The 21,199-nt window shown below is 42.4% G+C and overlaps 1 protein-coding gene across 5 annotated transcripts in view; it reads right to left on the reverse strand.

The window, feature by feature from the left end:
• Positions 1–21,199, reverse strand: part of RNF144B (ring finger protein 144B) — a 93,772-nt gene that overhangs the window by 16,194 nt on the left and 56,379 nt on the right. For all 5 annotated transcript variants that reach the window (XM_075493764.1, XM_075493760.1, XM_075493763.1 and 2 more), the window contains exons 2-3: positions 17,211–17,399; positions 3,851–3,955 (exon numbers count right to left, since the gene is read on the reverse strand). In XM_075493764.1, coding sequence (XP_075349879.1) covers positions 3,851–3,955; positions 17,211–17,375 — 270 coding nt within the window. In that variant the 5' untranslated portion in view covers positions 17,376–17,399. The remainder of the gene's footprint in view (positions 1–3,850; positions 3,956–17,210; positions 17,400–21,199) is intronic.

Consider the following 21,199-nt stretch of genomic DNA (forward strand, 5'->3'; position numbering starts at 1 on the left):
GCTTACACTGGTGATTGGATTTGCACCAAGTAAAACCATTTCAAACCATAATAAATTACCCCTTATTTAGATTAGGGATATTAACTGGTCCAATTAAATCAATGGAGCAAATTCCCAAGAGAGACACGAATATTCTAGACAGAAGAAGTCTGCACGGTTAAAAAGAACTGCATTAACATAAGATGTTCCTTCTACCTTCTGCTTCCAGGAACGAATCCAAATCATCTTTGTTTATTGTACTATTAGAGCTTGAAAGGACAAACATCTTGTTTAACGAGATTGCTTTTAAACTTTCCCTTTTTCTGTGTAACCAGCTATTTGAAACAGAGTCTGTAGCCAAAACCATTGCCTTCCCACCACCAACACCCATTTATTTCTACTTAAAACCAGCTATACTGGAAGCAGCTGCTATCTTGATGTAACAGGTCAAGATATGACCTAGGATTGCACTTGATTTCAAGCACTCCAGTGGAACAATTTCTTCCATTTGAATGCACTATTTGTCAAAACAAAAAAAACTGCTGGAGAATGTACCAGTTTCAACTAGATTTTGTTAAAGTAAAAATAAAAAACAACCAAACACAGGGGTTTTAGAAAACATATTTTCAAAGCACTGAAAAGTACAATTTTCGAGTTCAAATGACTTTTCATTTAAAGTTTTTTAAGAATAAAAACCTGGAACATCTTCTTCTGAGGTCCACTGAGACACAATGTTCTAGCTCACCAAAAGTAGTCTTCACTCCCAACATCTCCTATACTCTATGAATAAGCAGTTTACTCCCCAAACACTGATGAAATATTTAACTGTTTTACAGAGACACGTTCCTACTATTCACACTTGCTCATTTCTTCATGAGACATACAAGAAGAAATTCTATTCCCTGTTTAAAATGTTAACCAGAGTTTTTGCCCCCCTCCGTCCCTCAAAAGCAACACAAGAAGCATGTGTCTCAGGATCAAGGCAAGAGCTCTGAAAAGGCTCTCATAGTACCAAACAAGATAAACTGAAGGATTTTACCAAGAACATGAAACAGACTTAATTCACAATGAAGACAAATAGGTCACTGGAAAGCATTGAAGAAATGTTACACACCTTGAATAAGGACCTTGAGAAAGGGAAAGAGGAACTATCATAGCTATAATGTGTTATAAATTGCTTATAAGCTTTGTTATTAATTTTTCAGTTTCCTTATTGAAGAGAGCTCAACCCAAAATGCACTGAAGTAAATGGAAAGGCTTTCCTTCACTTCAAATTATGCCTAAGTTCACTTTATCTCCCTTGTGCAGGCTAGGGCAAAAGGCATTTAAAAGGCAAACAAAACAACTGCATTAGCTAACGTAATTAGACACAATTTAGCCCAAAGTATAGGAACCAATTTAACACCATGTCCGTGACAAACACAGTTTGAACTGCTATTTTTTCTCCAAACTGTAATGGTACCTGGTAAACGTCAGTCACAGCAGAGTCTGGAATGGACATGACATGAAAAATACACTTTTTCAAAACCCTGATGCTAACACAGGGGAGAAAAAAAGACCAATTTTTTTTTTCTCCCAGTACAGGCAACATGTCATTCCTCATGGCACTGTCCTGGTGAGGAAGCTTTTCCTGCCAGAAGCCAGAGGTCAAACATCCAGACCCTCCAGAGGTGGGAAGGCTCACACTTTTACACCAGGAGTTTCAGAGTATGTAATGAATAAACTGTAATTCTAAGTAGTACTTCCATGCCAAACAATAGCCATATTCAAGCACATTCTCTACCATCTGAATAAGGTTCTGTTTTTTAAATAACAGCTTTTAAAGGCCACATTTTCACATGGAACAGCCTTTATAGAGAAGAAAAAAGAATATGGAGTGCTCATATACAATCTGTAGTTTACATACTAATGTCTCAGACTATTAACAGAGACAATCTATTCTTTCTATTGTTCTTGGGGTTTTGGGGGGTTTTCTTCCTGAAAGAAATAGGTATTTGGTAAAATACATACGCAGTTCATTTTAACCAGGTTGGGGCCTGTTTGCTTTTCAAGCAGAAGGTCTGTGTTTCAAGCGCATCGCCAAAAGGGAGCGTCAGAACATTCATTCATCCACGGGACACTAATGCACATTTGGGCTGTTTAGTCATTCTGCCTTCCGCCCAAAAAGCGGCCAAGGATTAAGCTAATGGTCCATTAATACATGCCCTGGAGTGTCCTCCTGCTTTACTAAGGGGAAATACGTCTCTATAATTCCTATAGCATCATAACCCTAGCTTAACAGAGCAGAATTCTTGCTACTATTTGTTCATTTTCTTTAAAAAACGCCTTTTCAATAAAGGCTAGTAGCCTCCAATCTGGTGTGATGGTTGGGAGGGACATTGCTACGCCCTCTCTCTATCTATGCAAAAGAAAGGAGGAAGGGAAACAGCCGGCTACTTTCCACAATAGCTGGATTCAGCCAAAGAAAAGCTCCACCATATGCCTGCACGCCATAACAAACATAGCTCCGACTCCCAGGCCTTGATTCAGCTAACCACAGCGTTTCAAATGCATGCTGGAGAGGAGATCCTGAATTTTTCTGGAGAAAAAGGCATTTTTGGTATTGGGAATTGCATTGCCACTGATTGCATTTGAATAGGATTATATACTTCTACCACAGTTGTCATCTGTATACATAGGGCTCAAGGGAACCCAGAAGATAAGCTGCTTTTCTTCAGTTCAGGGATGGAGATCTGATTCTCCTTGATTTTGTCCCTGCAAACAAATGCAGAGAGAATGCACAAAACCAGCCAAAATCCCTTAGCCACCTTTTTTTCCTGGTTTGTTTTTTTTCCTGCTTGTGTTCCCAGGCCCAGCAGGGTCTACCTGGCTCCCAAAGCAAGCAACCAAGAATAGCCACAGGGCAACATCAGATTTGCCCGCAATTTTCCATGGCCTTCTAGATGCACAGAACAGCTGGCACGTATGAGGGTTCCAGCCACATGGCCAACAGCTCCTCCCCATGTCATGGGTTTGGCGCTAAGCCCAATTCAGAAACTTTACACCAGCCCCAAGTCAGGCAGGAGGCTGCTTGAGCATTGCTGGGAGACCATCAGGCAGCCTGGTAGGGGCCATCTACAGCCCCCTTGAGCCCCATTGTCCCAAGCGGTGCAAGAAGGTCTGAGGAGCACGTTTCCCCTCCAGTTTCTCCACCTCCAGCTTGCAAACTGAACCTTCCAGTTACTCTGGGAGATTGTGCACATGCCAGACGTGCAAACAGCTCTGCCTAAACCTCATTTAGCTTCTAAGTTCTCAACCTCTCCCATCCCTGCCTTGGGAATGAAGACACTTCTCATATCTCTTAAGACCTACCTCCATCAGTGTTGTGCAGACACCTTTCTTTCCATATAACTATACAGAGTCTTGCATGTTTATATTAGGCTGCAAATTGGTTGTTGCAGCCCAATATAAACTTGCACGAAGAAATTCTGGCCTTGTGTACCATCAGTTTGAGTTCTTGCTCTTGAGTTAAGAAAGGTGCAAAAATTTCAGTGTTTGCAGTCAAATCAAATCTGATTTAACTGACAGTACTAGTGGAGGCTCAGCAATTCTGGGATACAGGGTATTCTGGTTAAGTCACCTGCATGGGTAATTCAGAGGTTGTCCGGATGCCAAGTCAGCCTTTCCTCAAGGCACAGAGGGAGGGAAAAAGGAGCAAAACTCTTGAAAAACATCTGTTTGTTTCTAGTTCCTCTTGTCAGTCAGGCTTCTTGCCAAAAGCTCATTAAAGGTAATCAAAGGGAGGAAAAAGTGTATGATCATATTTATTATGTAGATAAAGAAGTTTGGGGGGGTTATGTTAAAAAAAAGAGAAAGAAAAAAGTGTTGATACCTCTGCTTCTTGTAGGGTCCCATGGTTCAAGCATACCATGTCTGGACACGTGATAGGAGAACCACAACCTTCTTGAATTGCCAGCTGCATGTACTGTTTTAGGCACTAGAAACAAGTAAAAAAAAAGAAAAAAAAAGTTATAGCCCATATGTTGGTAACACGCAGATGCTAGAGATGCTGCACAGCTACCATCTCCACTGCCTTAATTGGCTGTCCTGAAGCTCCTGCACACAGAAAACATCAATTACTATAAGCGTGAATGCTACAAGTCATTACATTGGAAAGAATGCAACAAAGAACAATTAATTATGCATGACTTCATCTGCCAAGCATTGCGTTTACCCAAGTCAGCAAGTCAGACCTTTCAGTGCTAATAATCCCTATGCTCTGCTAAACTGGGATTGGAGGATTTGGGGGGGGGCGGGGGAGGGGGGGATGATATGTTTCATCCTAATTAAACAGGCTTCACTCTTTTGTCTTTCCCCCTGTGTTCTTAATTCTCAGCCAGACTCTCAGCCAGCAGTCTCCAGTGTAGGAGACCTCATTTACAAGAAAGAGACTACTGTTCTCGGCTGCATAAAAGGGGAAGGGGGTTTATAACCTGGTTAGGAGGTTATAATCTGCCCTAGAAGATGTGCAGCTATCAGTCCCAACCCCCCACCCCCCCCACATAGATTAGGTAATTTCCATGGTTTACCATGATTTATCATCAGCCTCTAGTCTATTGAGCAAGAGTTCAAAGTCAATTTGCAGCATGGAGGCTGCCTTATGAATGTTTACAAATTGTTTCATTACACAAAAATGGCAGGCATTCCCCCTCCAAGGAAAAAAGCTCTCTGTTCTCCCCACATTTTCTTTGGCATGCCAGTTTCAAATATATCCAGCTTGTCTTTTTAACATGTATTATAGAGTCTTCAATAAAATCATGGCATAGAACTGGTGCAATGGACCAAAGAACAGTGCTTTAATTGTATCTCCAAAGTGCACAGGTAAGTAAGCGAGCTCACTTCTAAATCAAACAAAACAACCAAGTCTCCTCAAAATAATGACAAAGCATACAGTAAATTGCAAATCACTGTTAACAAAATAACAAAACATGGATTTCTGACAGATTTTGGTATCAGCTTGCATAGTTTATTGTAAATGAAAACCAACATATTTTACAAGCAGCAGGACTAATACAGCTTTGTTCCCTACAGATTTGTATTTCATGCCCTCTACTCCTCCTCCTCAGTACTGCTGGCTTCTTCCCTTATTGCCCCGTCAGTTTTCAAGAAATATGTCAAAACATAAGGTCTTTGAGACCTCTGTCTCTCTGCCAACTTTTGGAACAGGCACCGAGTTCAAGAGCTACTAAGTGGGTTATGGGGAAATCACAGCCTTTCAGAGCATCAGCTCTGGTAAAGCCTCAGGACTCTTCACAAACTGTTCTTCCAGTATTTATAGGCATTTAACATTCAAGCCTGCATTAGTTTGGACTGTTCTGAGAAGGCCTTGCATATTGTGCTCTGATTAAAGAAATTTCCTCATTTGTATTTTTATTGGAAAACTGGTACCCTCTTAAATGTCAGGATAATTAGGACTTTTACAAATGGAAATGAGGTTTCCTTATTATTCTGTCTGTCTCTCTACTGAAACATCCACGTCCACATGTTTTGGTTAATTCTGATGAACTATACGGAGATATTAGTTCAAGCAAGTAGAATCAGCTTAGCTTAACTTAGTGGCATTTTAAATGAGCTTACTTTTGATTTGCAAATATTTGAAGCGCATTCATTTAGAAGAAGGTAGGGGTATAACCTAAATGGTAAGCTTTAAATATCTAGCTCATTAAGCACTAATGGATTCAGATCCAGCACGCACCCCTAATAAGAAAGCAGTAGAGCAGGCTGTAAGGAATTGATGGTGCAAGTAGTATGTGGGAGGTGAGGGAGATACTCACAGGTGAAGAGCAAAAAAGAAATCATGTCAGTAACTGAAGGCAGTATTAGCTCCCTAGGGAATATCAGCCCAGATTTAACCAGGAGCTATTCTTTTATTATTCAAACAGCAGTCTCAGTGCCCTGTCCCATCTCCTCGCCCACCTCTCCCAAAGGCATCTAGGCACAGTGCTTATAAAGAGTCAGTTTAACCACCGGACCAAATCACCCCAGTAGCACACACAGCTCTTCCACAGAGCAGTAAGCAGAAGCAGGTACATAACTATGGTGGTGCCTGGGAGCAGGTACCCTAGAGACAACGGAGCTGCCAGGGCCTTGCCCACATCTGCTGCCTCCACGGTCTGGGCAGTGGCAGCAGGTGGCACAGGGAAAGCCAAAAAAAGTGTCCCCAAAGCCCAGGGTGGCTCCCAGTGCCATTACTGATGCGGATGGAGACTGTGGGTGACCTGCTCCTGCAGCCCCACATTCATTAAGCACCTGGCATTGCCCACATGCTTCAGATGATATCACAGGTGAAATGGGGTATCACGTGCTCACTCCCTGCACAAATTCCCTCCCTGGTTTGTGCCTGCACCCAGCCTCCACCATGACTGATGCAAACAGAAAATTCTGCCCTCTCACTCCCCCAAAACCTGCATGCGCTGCAGTGTGTTGGGTGCACTTCTTAGATACATGGATGATGCTCTAGCAGAGCTTCATTGTATCTCACTCCCTCTCCTCATGGGAGACCTGATTACTTTCTGGATCAAGTCTCAGGGCAGCATTTGGGGAAGGGGGAATGTTTCCCTCCCACCAAAGCACTTAGTCTGCCTTAATTCCTCAGCAAGCATGGGAGAGCAACCTTTTACTTTCGCTAAGATCCTGGCTTCTGTCTCCTCTGTGGTGCTGCCTGATATTTAGTAATTTGTTTTGACAGCATGGTACAGTGGATTTGTATTCTGGGGGCAGCTCAGGTCAGCCAGTTACAGAGGGAGGACAAAGCCTCAGAAGTTACTGCAGGCCTAGCAGCAGCCCAGAGGCTTGTTCTTAATTTAGACTTCCAGGACAGAAGCTCAGAGCACTGACAATTACCCTTCTGTGCAAGGATGGGCATGAAGCTCTTAAGGAGCTTTGATCCACAGTACGGATTTTGCAATCAGTGTTGATATGCAGTATCTAAATCATTAGGGGTACCAAGCCAGGAGCACAGAGATTTCTGAGGATTGCTAATGCACCTGGATTCTCCTTCTCTTCTAGCTTACTGCTTGGTTGTAGGTGAGGATAGGTGAGCAACCAGAGCCTTCTGCGATACTTTTAGAGCGTGCTGTGCTTTCAGAGGGTGACTTGGAGAGATTTTATAATAGGTCTGTCCAGTGCCATGGATCTTCAAATGTTTCACAAAAAATGTCCCTGTTCAATAGTTTTTATAGATATTAAATCTTTTGCCTTGATTTTCTGTGCTTGGAGAAGGTGCTGTGGGTGCAATTCAAGAAGCTGATGGAAGGACTTAAAGGTGCTGGGAAACTCAAAAGAAGCATTTAACATTTACCACTGAAGGATTAAGCTTTTTACCAAAGTCTGTACATGAATGAAGATGTGAACTTCTTGTTCCCTCTTTCACAAGTTAGCAGCAAAGAAGAGACAGTGGAAAATCACTAAAATTTTAAAATACGCCTTCACTTTAACAGTAAGATTGGTTTTAGAGGGGTTTTACTATTATTTACAGCTCAGCTACTAATTTAGCTACTTACTTGAAAAGTGGCAAATAAAAGTATCTGAAAAGATGTACAAGCTGCAAATGTGATGAAAAGAGGATTCAATGTCTATATAATGAATCATAACTGACCTTCTCAGCAGTATGTCCTCCCACACTATGGAGAATACATTAGGAAGACATAAAATGGTAAGACTTTTCATGCATTTTGTCTACAAAAATCAGCAAGATCTCAGTTAGGAAAACTGCACATTCTACATATGCTACTTAACTGCTTTACAAAGTGAAGGTAAGATCAAGATACTCAGCCTTTTGTGGTATTAGAGTTCCTTGAAAGGATCTTAATCCTGACATCCAAGAAATCACCATGTCTCAACACCTTTGGGCTACACTCCCCCACCAATTTCCCGCAGTGCGGTGACTTACAAGCGTGGAGAGCAGTCAGTGGCTGGAGAGGCTGCACCACAGGACCTGCGGCTTACAATGTCAGTCATACCATCGTCTCACTCTCCATGGCCAGAGCAAGTCATCAGCAGTGACCTTCCTACCAGCACAGCGAGGTTTCCATGAATGCATCACATAGTCGAGGCAGAATGGTTGAGGCAACAGACTAAACATCTACTGAGATCTTGCTGAACAGGTTTGCAGCCTGCTGACTACAAATGAAATTGGAGGTTTGGCTCCATTACATTCACCCCTCAAATAAATGGTAGACACCAATCCAAGGAATTCTAACTTCCATACCTGCAAGTATACCCTAATCAGTTACGTTCAGTTTACTCAAATTTTCCCCACTAAGCAACTATTCCATGTACATATCTGTGTTCTGGGATACATCACAAAATCCTGATGCAATCAAGCAAGAGGGATCAATTCAAATGTGATAATGTAATTCCACCAGTAAAACTCAGTACACCTAAGAGAAGGTTTTGGTGCTGATCTAACTTTGCCAAGCACATTTTGCTCCTGCTGGACTACTGTCAACTTCAGTGGAAAGAGTATTACAAGTAATTTTTTCTCTGCCTGAGATTCATAATGTATAATGAGACCTTTTTCAAATAATTTGCTGTCTAAGCATTTTGGGACAAGATTTTTTTTTTCCTTTTATGCCATTTTTGTCTTTCAGGCCATCACCACCTTCTGTTTCATAAAATAAGGTCAATATCCATTTACCTACTTCACAAAATGCTACTCAAGAGTATTTAGTAAGTTAAGGCCTGTAAAGTACCGGGATCAAATTATCATAGTACATATATGCAACATATATGTATTTATTTTTTATCTTGCAGGACTTGTAAGAAAGATTACGATTTAGGCAAATATTTATGTATGCCCCAAGTACACATTCCTCTCCTGGAGCTAAGGCTTTGTTGAAAGTGTATGTTGTAACACGAGGGAAGAATCTTTAAAAAAGCACTGAAAAGCCCAATCTAGCAATGCACAAACTAATAACGTATAAAATTCCTTCTTCGGTAATAAATACTTCCTCTAATCTTCAAAAGTGTTTTCTAGGGTCAGCTGTGAGCCCCAGGAATAGAAAATTCTGTTCAGGCTATTAATGGATTCTTCATTTAGACAATTCTCCTACATGCTGCTCTTTTTTTTTCCCCAAAGCATATTGTATGGAGGGGATTTTTAATGTACTGACCAAAAAAAAAGTCTGTTTGGCCATGTATTTAATCTGCAAAGGGACCATAACAGTTCTGCATTTTAACATAAGAATGAGTTCAAAGTATAATTTCAGTATTATGTTGCTAGGTAATGATGTGACAAAGACATTATATCTCTCTTACTATGAAATCTTATGTTTCTATTCAAAGCCATTTTCAGATAATCTCTGTAGCAGAGACAAAAGATGAATCTCAATCATTCCTACATATTGCTTTTTCAAGTACCTTGACATGTTCCATTACCTTGCTCATCTCCCATCTGCATGCAGCTCTTGAGCTCCCTGAATGCAGCTTCATTGGTTTGGATGCAAAAGCATAAAAGCAAACCACGTATGTGACATGACAAAATTGAACAGGTAGTTTTAAGAAAGATGGAGGGATGGCTAGGAAGAAGAAAGAAACGGAAAGAGCTGGCATGTTTTCTGGTCAAATGCTACAAATATTGCTGCTAACCACTGTGCAGCAGTTGATACAGAATAAGGAAGGGTATTTGTCTTTAACTGAATTGCGGAAAGAGAAAAAAACAGATCTACAGTATTTCTTAACCACTACTAGGGCATGATCTATGTTAAATATGAAAATGCAAGAAATGACTGAAGGCATCCTGCCAAAAGAAGAAGGTCTTTCCTACTAATGTATAACTTGAAGACAATTTCAATTTCAGAAAAATTAAGAAAACCTCAGGTTTCCATATTAAAATCTGCAAGACTGATTTAAAATGTAAAATCTCTCTTCCAGATTTGTCCTCAAAACTGTACTTGTTTGGGTTTGGAGTTTTTTTAGCCTTAGCCTTTTTACAAACCCAAAATTGGGGGGGGGGGCAAAAAAAAAAAGACTGTAAATGGAAAGAAAACATAACTTTTCAGTTGGCATTCCAGAGTGTGTTACGATTGAGAACAGATCAACAGATAGGCATTTAGGTTTTGTTTCAGTTCTGAGCATTGTTTATGTACTTTTTATTCACTAAGACATAGTTTTCATTTCTTTCTTATCATTTACAAGTGTTACCTGTTCTTTAGGTACAAGACGAAGCAGTCTTGTAGTGACGTAGTTTTATATGGAATATGTAGTATTATTGACTTCAGTGAGACAGTTCATGTCAGAACTCTAAATTTAACTACCTGATCCACTCAGCATTTAATCAATTGTGTACTCAATTAAATACACCTCCCCCAAAAAACCCAAAATACAAAACAGTACTCATAGTGTTTATGACAGATCTACATAACATTTAGTAATATGTTCATCATTGTCATGACATCTACACTTCTGCATGTTGAATCTCTAAAATGGGCCAGTCGCTTTCAATGTGTGGTAACTGAACTCCTGGAATGTCTCAAGTATTTCTCAACAGGTCTTAAAACTAGATGCATCAAGTCTTGGCAATTAGCTTGGAGGCATCTGCACTTCACTTGGAAAAAAATGTGAGGCTTTTCCAATTAAAGAAAGTTTTTAAAAAGTACACAACAGAAAGAGCCATTTATGAATTTGTTAGAGATAAACTTATGATAGGCACGGTTTAAAGTGAAAAACAAAAGTCCAGTGAAACATGCATTTGTATTGTCCAATCTATATTTCAACTGCTAAGGACCAGATGCAGTGATAAATGAAGTTGCCTTCAAATAGACAGAAGATCAGGCCACATAAGAGCCTTATTGAGAAAGATGCTTGAAAGAAAGTGAAAAAATGCTCCTTTAGCCTCAAATGACATATGGTCATCTCGTGGCTCAGTGGAAGGGGAGGAATAACATCACTGACAAGCATTTTATTTTATCATGATCAAGTGAAAACACCAAGTAAACATGACAATGGACCAGAATATAATGGCCTCCCACTGCTCCACAAGCCATTTTCTAAGGCATCTTTGAAGTACATCTAAGAAATATATTGTCATCAGCTTTGTCTCAAAAGATCTACCACCAATGGTGCTAGATTCTGCTCAGATACACAGTCTAAAACACATGGCCCACCACATCCTGGCAGCCTTTCATAAAAGTCACATAGGTTCCTGGTAATCATTGCCATGAAGTGGTACCACTAAACAGAAAAGGACCAGAGAACAGGACCACAGAAACTCACCCTTCCCAAAACCGAACCAGCTGCGAATGCCATTTCTCTTGCAAACAAATCTGTGTCAGGCCAAACCTGGCCTTACCAACAGCTACAAAACAGACATGACCGTGAAGCTTATGTCACAGGCTGGCTCAGTTACTGTGGCACTCTGGGGCATTGACAACTTACTTCACATCTGTTTCTTCATTTGTTAAATGGAGATAACACCAACTTCACCGATGCGGTGCTGTCATTAAACATGTTAGTTCCCTCTTCCTCACCTGTCTTCCCTTGGCCACCACCCAGATACTGCCACCTCTGTTGACTTCAGAAACATGTAGCCCCTCTTCCTGAATAGTAGCATCCATCAAAAGGCAATGGGTACCTTTATGCTTTTTTGCTACCCCTACCAACTCTGCCTTTGGTGTGACTCTGCACAGAAGTGCATGCAAGAAGTTCTTAAACCATCTAAATTACTATAAAAGTGCTATGTGTTCAGTGCCAATATTAGCAGGTGTGGGAATTTTCTTTTTTATAAATTTAAAACAAAGCTATTCTGAAACATTTCAAATGTCGAGCTGAGGAAAAAGAATCCAAAATGTCAAAACTTGACAGCTTGCTACCTGTGGGTGGAAGCAGAAAAGAACCTGAGGTGAGCTTTATATAAAGTAGGGCATTGCAGCACAAGGTCCATTTAGGAAGGGGAGAAGGTAGTGTTCTGGTGCAGCTGTGAGCACATGCAGGTGTCTCCTAGGATGGGAGAAAGACGAGGAAGAAGAGGGGACGAAACCCCTTCTTGAAAATTAGCACAAAGAAACAGAAGAGATACTAAAACCCAGTGTTGGCTAGATGAAGGCAAATTTTCCCTTACTCCTAAGTTTTACTAAGTAGCCTTTCACTGGAGTATTCACATACATTTGCTCCATTTAGCAGGCATCCCATGCTCTTTGTCATCTGCCTCCTCTTTGCCTTTGATCTACTTGGTCTCCTCTACTCTCAGGCTTTTCTGCCCATGCTTTTTGCTGATGATGCTGATCCTTCACATCAGTTTGTCTCCAGTTCTCCAGTGCTCTCCTGCACAAGCTATCTGAGGCTTCACAGCACTAAGGACAAAATGTCAATATTTAGCCACCCAAAGGAGGCAGGGCAATGCACAGCTGCTCTCAAAAAGATTAAGGAAAGCAGAGGAGGCTTAGAGTGTCCTGCTGGTGAAGTGCGACTGAGAAACTCCTATTTCTGGAAGGGTTCCCCTTCCCCTCTAGCAAAAGTAGCTGGCAGCAGCATGCAACCTCCTCTCTCGGAGGCTGCAGCCTCCCAAGGCCCTGACTTGCCAGGTAGGCAGCTGCCCAGGGCACCAGTGTCAACAGCAGCAAAAGAGCCTTTTTCGCCCATGTCTAGCCCTGGCCTTGCTGTCACGCATACCTACAACAGAAAATCTTGTTCTCCCAAATGCCTTTGGATCACCTTCTACTTATAGAATAGCCAAGACAGCACAGAAGCTACCTGTGCTTCTATTCAACATTGCACACTGACCTCTCCTTTTAAGGTTGCATGAAGTTTAATCTCATTTAGACCGCATTGTGTGCACCAAAATAACAAACAGGTGGATCATCATGGTATTTGTTTTGCATGTTTTGTAACTCAGTTACCTCACACACTTCTCAGGAGTACAAGACCCAACAAAGAATTTGCTTGGAAAAAAAGAAGGGTGAATCATGCTAGTTCTGCATAAACATGTGCTGACAACATAGAATGAAATACATGAACGTATCTTCTGTTCTCAGAGTTTGTTACATGTTGTCTTAGGCACCTTGAACCCTGTTCCAGTAAATAACACACAAGACGGATATAAACTGCTGCTTGACGTAAATAGCAGCAATGCCATTTATTGCTCACCTGGCTCTTGTCAGGACTCTGAAAGGAGGGAGGAAAGGAAAGGAGGGAAGAAAAGAGGAGAGACAAAAGCAAACAGTTGGTGTGCAGGGAGGAAGCTGACACGGGCTTTTTTACTGACTCCCAAAACCATATTTTCCATAACAGCACTGCACTGGTTCCCTTCTGTCATCGCTGCCACCAGGGCAATCTTACCACACCTGGTAAAACCTCACCTCCATGACTGCTTATAGGCTACAGACTTGCACTGAGTCTTCCATAGGGCCCTTAGTATTTCCAGTATTACTGCTAGTCCTGCACTCCCTCACTACTGCTTCCAAAGGGTAATTTCTGCTGTGCCAGCTACCAGGGCATTTCTAGCAAGAGGAAGAGAGGAGCATGCAATTACACCACTCATCGTCTCTCCCAGCTGTTTTCCCAGTTTCAGCCAGGTTTTGAAAAGGCAGGGGTCTCCCAGATGTATACTTTCCAGCCAGCCTAATGAGTGCCAAAGCCTGGGCAAAACCCAGTGCCCAGGGCAAAGCAGGGAGGTCGGCCCGTCCATTTCTGGCACTACCCCAACTGAACACTCCTGAGTCTTGCCTGACTGAGGCACCGCTGGAGCTATCTGGGGGAGGACGGAGAAGAGCGAAGGATACAAACATGTAGGAAAATTTACTAGAATAAGTGTAATATTCAAAATATAATTTTGTAAGTGTATCAATCAGGATGTTATTAATATTAGTTTGCTTTGGACCCAGATATAAGTGCACTAAAATACTGTATTTTGTGACACTGCAATGGTGTAGCCAGACACAGTGTATGACTATTTTATGTACATATGTGAGCAATGTGACCACCGCAGGGGCAAAAACCTGTGTAGTTGCACATAGGGGCATCCAAGGAAGAAAAAGGTGCAAGACAAGATAAGCACAAGGGACTGCAGATAGGAAGGACATCCCACCAAATATACTAGAAGGATGACAAGACAAAAAGACAAAAAACAAGATATGCAGTATCAGGAACAGATGAGACACCCTCCCCTTTCGGGAATGGGGCAAGTAGCGTAAAACCATGCAGCTTAAGCAATACATACATTGCTGAATATATATACATATATATATATATATATATATATGTAAGAGTGTGCACCACAGCATGGCACTCCGCAAAGGTTTTATAGGTATAGGAAATGACCTGAATAATATAAAGTGCAGTCCTCTATAACTTTTGCAGATAAAATATACCTCACATCCCTGCCCAACCCTCTTCAGAGATCAGTCTTTCATTCAAAACTAATATAGTCCAAACACAATTAAACCAAGCCATCAGGTACACTGATGTACAAGGTACAAGGTACACCGTTTCCAAATTCTTGGGATGTGTAAATGTGTGCTTTATCTCACATTTCAGTGGAGTCTTATGCCAAGTGCAACAAATGTTGAGAAATACAAGGCTGATGCCTCTTCAGACCTGACTGGGCTACCAAGTAAGATGTGTGTTCTGCAAGTGTGTTCTGCAAGCCATCTGCTTATTCTTCTCTGAACAGAGAGAGTAAAAATGTTTATAGCTATTTGAAAACTCCTGTCTTACTAGCAACATTCCACCAAAATGCAAACATACACCTTCTTAAACACGGTTTACTTACTTTGGCTAGAATACAGCTTTTGTGAGGTATAATGTTTATTACAGGAGTTTCTAAGCTGAAAAAATAGCTGTGCACAATTCTAACTAATTTCAATTCCTTGGTTTTACAGGCTACAAGTGAAAAGGAGATATAAGCTCGCCCCTCCAGATGCCTAAATAGTAACAATTTCCAATTATTTCCACAGCCAAAAATGTTGTAGTGAAAAACAATCATAGATGCAGAATCATCATTACAGTCAGCAAAAAAAAAGACCTCACACATGTAATAGAACAAAAAATTAACAAAACTAGCAGTTTCACCTTAGTAGAGCAGAATCTATTATGTCCATGTCAAGCCCTTTTCTATTTCAAATTTAATACTACTCTTGGATCTATATAATTAACCTTACTGATAGAAAATAAGAATAAGCTATAGAAGCTGAAAGCATTGCTAGCTGAAAAACTGGTATGGGCTCGATCCCATAGCTCACAGTTGACGTTCTTACCTGAATATCTGTCTTAAGTGCAGTGTGAAGGTATCTAGAAGCCCTGGCATGGGTGGGAGGAAATTTAGGGCATTGCGTACCAGTGCAGCTACTGCAGGCTGTGCCCCGAGCAATCCCCCATGCAAGCCCTGGCACCATTGCAAGGTGCTTCTGACACTGCTCTTTGGAGGCTGCCCAAATGTGCAACTCATACGGCCTCCCAGAAACTGCTCTGGATTCAAGACAGAAAGCCACATAGGCAGGTTAAAAGTTTCCAGGGCCCGCTTTGTTATAGGATGCAAGATCTACGTGTCTCTTTTGCATCAGCCTAGACGCGTCCATCGGGAGGATGTTCGGACACAGGCAACAACAGCCAGACAAAGGGTAGACATGGAGCATAAGCACAATCAAGACATATTACATCCACTGAAACAGAGCATGTCTAAAAGCTTCTCCCAGCTGCATTCTGCACTCACTCATGGCTGGGTCTTGGTTTAGACAGAGTCAGCAAAGTTTGCACAGATGCCAAACAACTGTGACTGTACTTTCCACTTTGCTGTCATGGCACTGGAGAGCCAAGCTCAGAGAGGATGTTCTTCCCGCTACCGGCCAGGTAAGCGGTGTATGTATGGGGTAGCAGCTGCGGCACCAACAGGGGACAGGTGGGGACAGCAACATCCCCAGCCATCACCGACCTCTCCCTTTAGCCAGTGCCCTGGAGGAGCGGAGAGCCCAGCTCTGCCTGGCACGGTCCTCAGCAGTCCTCCCTTCCCTAGGGGCAAAAGGGTTATTCTGCCCAGCTAACACTGAGGTTAATGTGCCATTAATGATACTAAATCAGAGTCACTGAATTCTTGGAGAAGAGTGGGACCACTGTAAAGGTATCAACTTCTCCAATTTTTTTTTTATTTAAAGCAATATCTTCATACCTACCTGTTAGGTATGTCCTGTTAAAACTTTTGTTACAAAGGAAAATACGGAAATGTTTTGTGGAAGTCAGTATGGGAAACAAACTTCGTGAAGTTCAGGCTGAAAATGTATATTAATCAATCTTACCCTAGTTTCTTGAAACATACAGCTAGATTCTTATCCAATTTAAGCTACCTTGAATTCAGAGTAAATTAAGACACTCTCACTCAAGCTGACTTCACAAATATCAGATTTCTTCCATGAGTTCCAACAATCAAGGGCAAAACTTAAACGTACTTGCTTAATGCTTATCCACAATTTGTTGTTAAAAAATAAAACCAAGTATATTTATTCTGGAGTTTAAAAAACCAACATCTCTCCAGTGGCTTCTGACCTGTTTCCAAACTCCATTAGTCGGGTACATCAAAGTCACTATTGCCAGAGAAACTGGGTCCATTTTCCCATGCTGACAAAGAGACCAGAAGAGTACTGATATCTGTAGGGCTTTTATCAGCTCACTCAGCCTCTGCCTTTATCACTTCCACCAGCTTTATTTGATCTGAATTTGCAGGACAGAAAGTCCTCACTGACAACTATAGGCAATACATGACCTGGGCAACATCTCTGCAGCATAGACTGCAGATGCAAAGGTTCAATAGGCCAAGGTTCATTTTTGTTTAGGTTTTCTGATTGCCCTTAAAAATTACATACAAGACTGAAAAGGTCTCTGAGTACTCAGAAGATGATAATGGGGAAACAAAATCTCACAGTTATCCTATGATGTTTCAAGATTTTGCTTCAGAAGAAATAAATACTGAGATTGCATATAGACTGTGTATATTCTCTGACAGTTTTAAAATGCATCTTTTTTCCCATTTACTACTGGGATTTATTATTATTTGTCTGTTAGAGTTACGAATTATCAAAAGCAGAATGACAGAGAAGTCTTTTAAATAAGGCAAGATGGACTAACACCAAATGGTCATTAGGAAAGCATCCTCTATCAGCATGGATAAAACACGCTTCTTGTATGGGACAAGCAACCCCATCTCATAGTTCTGTCTATCTCCCATTACCCTGCTCCTGTAACATAAAGGTGCTGCTAGGTCTTACCGATGTGCAAAAGATGCAGCTGCATTCCTGAAGAGTGGTCATCTTATCCAAGGAATATTCACAGAGACATAGCTTGCAAGTGAGCAGGGGCTCCAGAGCTAAGTCTCCAGCTTCTGACTTGTCAGCTGTCATGGTGTGAGGACAAGCCTTCCCAGCAGAGCCCATCTGCTCATTAATGGTCCACTCAGCCTGAAAAGAGAAATCAACAGCTGAAACATCCCACAAACCATGTAGTCACTTCTCATTACTTGAGAATTTACAGCTCAGATCCATAAAAGCACCTGCTCACCCAAATGCACTACTTTGCCATCTTGGTGCCAGTTTCACACTTCAGGCGATTCAAAATTTACCAAGAAGGTGCCTGAGAGCCCACCTCCCCAAAAGGCCTGAACTGGGTTGGGTTCTCAGAGAATATTCACCTTGCTGGCACAAAGCACCTCAGTCAGGCCTCTTATCATCAAATTAAAAAAGAACCAAAAAAACCCCCCAAAAACAACACTCACACAGATAAGACATTACCTATGTTACATGCAACAGTATAGTGGTCAGAGCCCTCATCAAAGTCCTAGGAGCAGGGATCTGACTTGGGACAATAAATTCTTAATTAAAAAAATAAACTGCATTCATATGTACATATTTTATATATATATATATATATATATATAAAATTCTGCCCTTTTGCATGAGTTTCGTTCATACCCCTCTCATCCCTATGAATCTTTCAGTCTTTGTTGCACCTGCACAGTTTCAATGGGTGTCTCCACTCCCGCTTTCCATTCCGGCTGGTGGCTCGGGACCTCTCCTGGGCAGTGGAAGGTGACAGCAAGCACAGATCCCCACTTCCTAGGCAAGCACTTCAAACATTTAGCCTGTAACGTAAGCGGTGGGTACCATGAACTGCACCTTCTCCATGAGTTGTTACTGAGATAGAGAGCTGGCAGTCCATCGCAAGAGGGCTGGCAAAGGCATCTAAACCCAGGAAAGGGTTTCAGGTGGCATGCCCTACTTCATACAGGGCTGGAGCTTAAATCCAAGCAAGTAAGAGTATTTCACGTGCTGTCCTCTTTTCTGCATTCCCTTCACTATGATGGACAGCTCAGGTCCGTAGCTTTTGTGCATCCCACTCCCTGGCATCCAGCTCTTCCATCTATTTTATAGGGCTCTTAGGCATCTAACTGAGGTTTGTGAACCATGAACTAAATGCAGTGGCACTTTGACACGGAGATGCTCAGAACAGGTGTGTTTCCACCATACATTGTGTCACAGCAGTGCTTGGGGAAGAAATTTCTGTCCTTTGAGAAGTAACAAATGAAAACATCATGTTCACATGTAACATTTTCTGACCTAAGCATTTGAAAACACTGCACCATAACCATAAAAAATTTCAAGACTCTCATTCTTACACAGTAACACTAAAAGAGAAAGTAAAGAGAATATCCTCATGCTTAAGCTGAAACAATGGGAAGCAAATTTGCAGATTTTATTCACCTCAAAATAGACAGTGGGGTTCAGTGCAGCATTTAAGGCACAGGAAAATCTATTCCCATCCCCAAGTAACTTGGCCTGATTTCCACAGATCTGCTTTTGAGTACACTTAGCTGATGGCAAGACGACGCTCACACACATTTCTTACAAGCCTAGACCTGGTGGCCAGCTGCGCACAGCTGCTTGCAGCAGCATCAAGTGAAGAGCGCAGCTCTACTAAATCTAAAAAGCTGCATCACGAATGGAGGCTGCGTGAACATGAAAACAACAGAGGATCAAGACCCGTCCATGTGCCTGTCAGATCTGACATCTCACGAGGCAAACAGGAGACTCGAGCCCTTTGGTCCACTTCTGCTTGCCTCCCCCACAGTCCTGAGTGTCCTCGTGGCAAGGCTGTCAGGTCACATTTGGCAGCATGTCACTGCTGCCGTTTTGCAGCTCCCAGCATGGCCAGGCCAGCTGCAGCCTGTCAGCGTGTACACGACATGCCGGCTTGCAGTACCTGCTGAATTCCTCCCCAGAGGAAGAAATGATGGTGCTTATGGAACTTGGGGGGTCAGCGCACATGAAAGCTCACCCTACAGCTCCCACCTCACAACCTGACACACAGCCGAGCCCCATCCCCAGGCCTGCCCTGTGAGCCTCATGCTCTGTGTTCCCACAGGTCTGCAGGAAGACACTTTCTCTTCAAAAGCCGTGAAATCACAACAAATCTGGGTGGGAGCACACTTACCCCTTTTAATTTTTACACTTTGCAGTTTCCTAGCCTCGCCTAACAGGGAAGCCATCAGATGTGTCCCTTGGGATGTCTTTCCTGTAAGCACCCAGTGTTAGAGACACAAAAGTCATAGCCAAGATTCTGGCAACCAAATTCCTGGCCACGAATCCAAAGCAAACTCTCTCTTTAATGGCTTACTATCACTAGTTCAAAACATATGCCGTGCCCACATTATTCTTGGCGCAGTCCCCACCTGCTACCATGATGCCCCCTACAATTTGCTCCATACGGCTGCAGAGCTGGAGCTCCAGCATGGCCAGAAGCCCTGGAAGGAAGCCTCCCTCTGAGTCAGGGACTGAAATACTCTTCTGTAATTGCTGCAAGGGGGGGGACAGTGAGTCACTGGAAATGCTACGGCAGATCAAGAACTACCTGTTATTTAAAACTACGTGCTAGACGTTATATCAGTATTTATGAGAATTGTAACACATTTACTCAGGTATGCTTTTCAACAGCAGCTGCATCTGTACAAGTAAGCTACTCGCCCCCACGCTGCACGGATCTGACATTTCTTCATTTACACAGTAAAAGGTAGCAACGTTAAGAGGAGGGATGTACAAAAGAACAGGTAGGAATACTTCAGGATGTGGGAATGGACATAAAATGGATACAGCTGTTTCCAAAGTCAGTGTTCTTTTTATAACCAAAAGGGTTATGACCCTGCATGCTTTTATTAAGGCAGCAGTGGAAAGATTCAGGTGCATAACTGAGGTTTAGGGCTAGGATCTAATTTTAGATGACCTAAATCTGGTGGACCAGAGGATCCAGCCCCCACACAGCCCAGGCTGGCTCACCTCACTGCAGCCCCATTAACCCCAGTGGGGTTCAGCAAACGAAGCGAACAGGATCGGAGCCACAGAGACAGCTACGCAGCCCGCCTGCACAGCCCCTGGAGAAGGCACCGTGGCTAACCAGCAAGAGCACTCCCTCCAAGCTCCCTAAGGGGCCTGCTTGTCCATAAGCTGTCCTCCAGGTCAGCCTGGCACAGGCAAAGCCATCCTGTTACTACCTGAAAACCTGCCCCTCAAAGAGAGAGGGGATGCATGGCCTACTTGGCCTGCTCCTTTTCCCAGAGCAACCCAACCAGCTGGTCTCTGCTTCTGCCCACCAGAATTGTGACTTCTGCTGCTGCTGCCAAGGGAAGCATGCAGGGGGAAGAGTTAATGGTTATGGAAAAGGGTAGCCCCATCCAGTGGCAACTGGGCTCTGAAGAGAAATCAGGCCTGTGGAGGAGGTTCATGCCCATGATCAGATCAGATGGTGGAAACGATGGGGAGAGAAAGACACGTGTCTTCCTCCTGTTCTCACCCTCTACTCCTTCTCCGGTTCTTTCCCAACGTTTCAAGACGCATTGTCCTCTCCCAAGTTCTCAAACCATCTCCCCAACTTTACTACCCTGGCAGAACAGACTTTTCCATACACTGCAGAGAAGCTGTGAAGTTCCACCTCAGTTGCTCTGAATTTTTATGGCTTTCACTTTGCTAGGCTTAGTCCCACAGACTGTCATTAGTTAATTATACATCCATTAGCTCTCTTTACAGTGGCTTAAAATTCCTACTGTAATTACAAGTGAGTTGCCAACAGTTTAGGTTGAAAACAAAACACCCAGGATGTATGTGTCGTGCAAGGAGAGAGGGAGTCACTGAAGAATGAGTTGGGGACAAAGAGGAAAAGACCATTCCATATTTGGTTATATTAATAAAAATGACCTGAAATAAAAGTAAAT

Source organism: Mycteria americana, chromosome 2 (genome assembly GCF_035582795.1).
Source record: "Mycteria americana isolate JAX WOST 10 ecotype Jacksonville Zoo and Gardens chromosome 2, USCA_MyAme_1.0, whole genome shotgun sequence".
Classification (NCBI taxonomy): Eukaryota; Metazoa; Chordata; class Aves; order Ciconiiformes; family Ciconiidae; genus Mycteria; species Mycteria americana.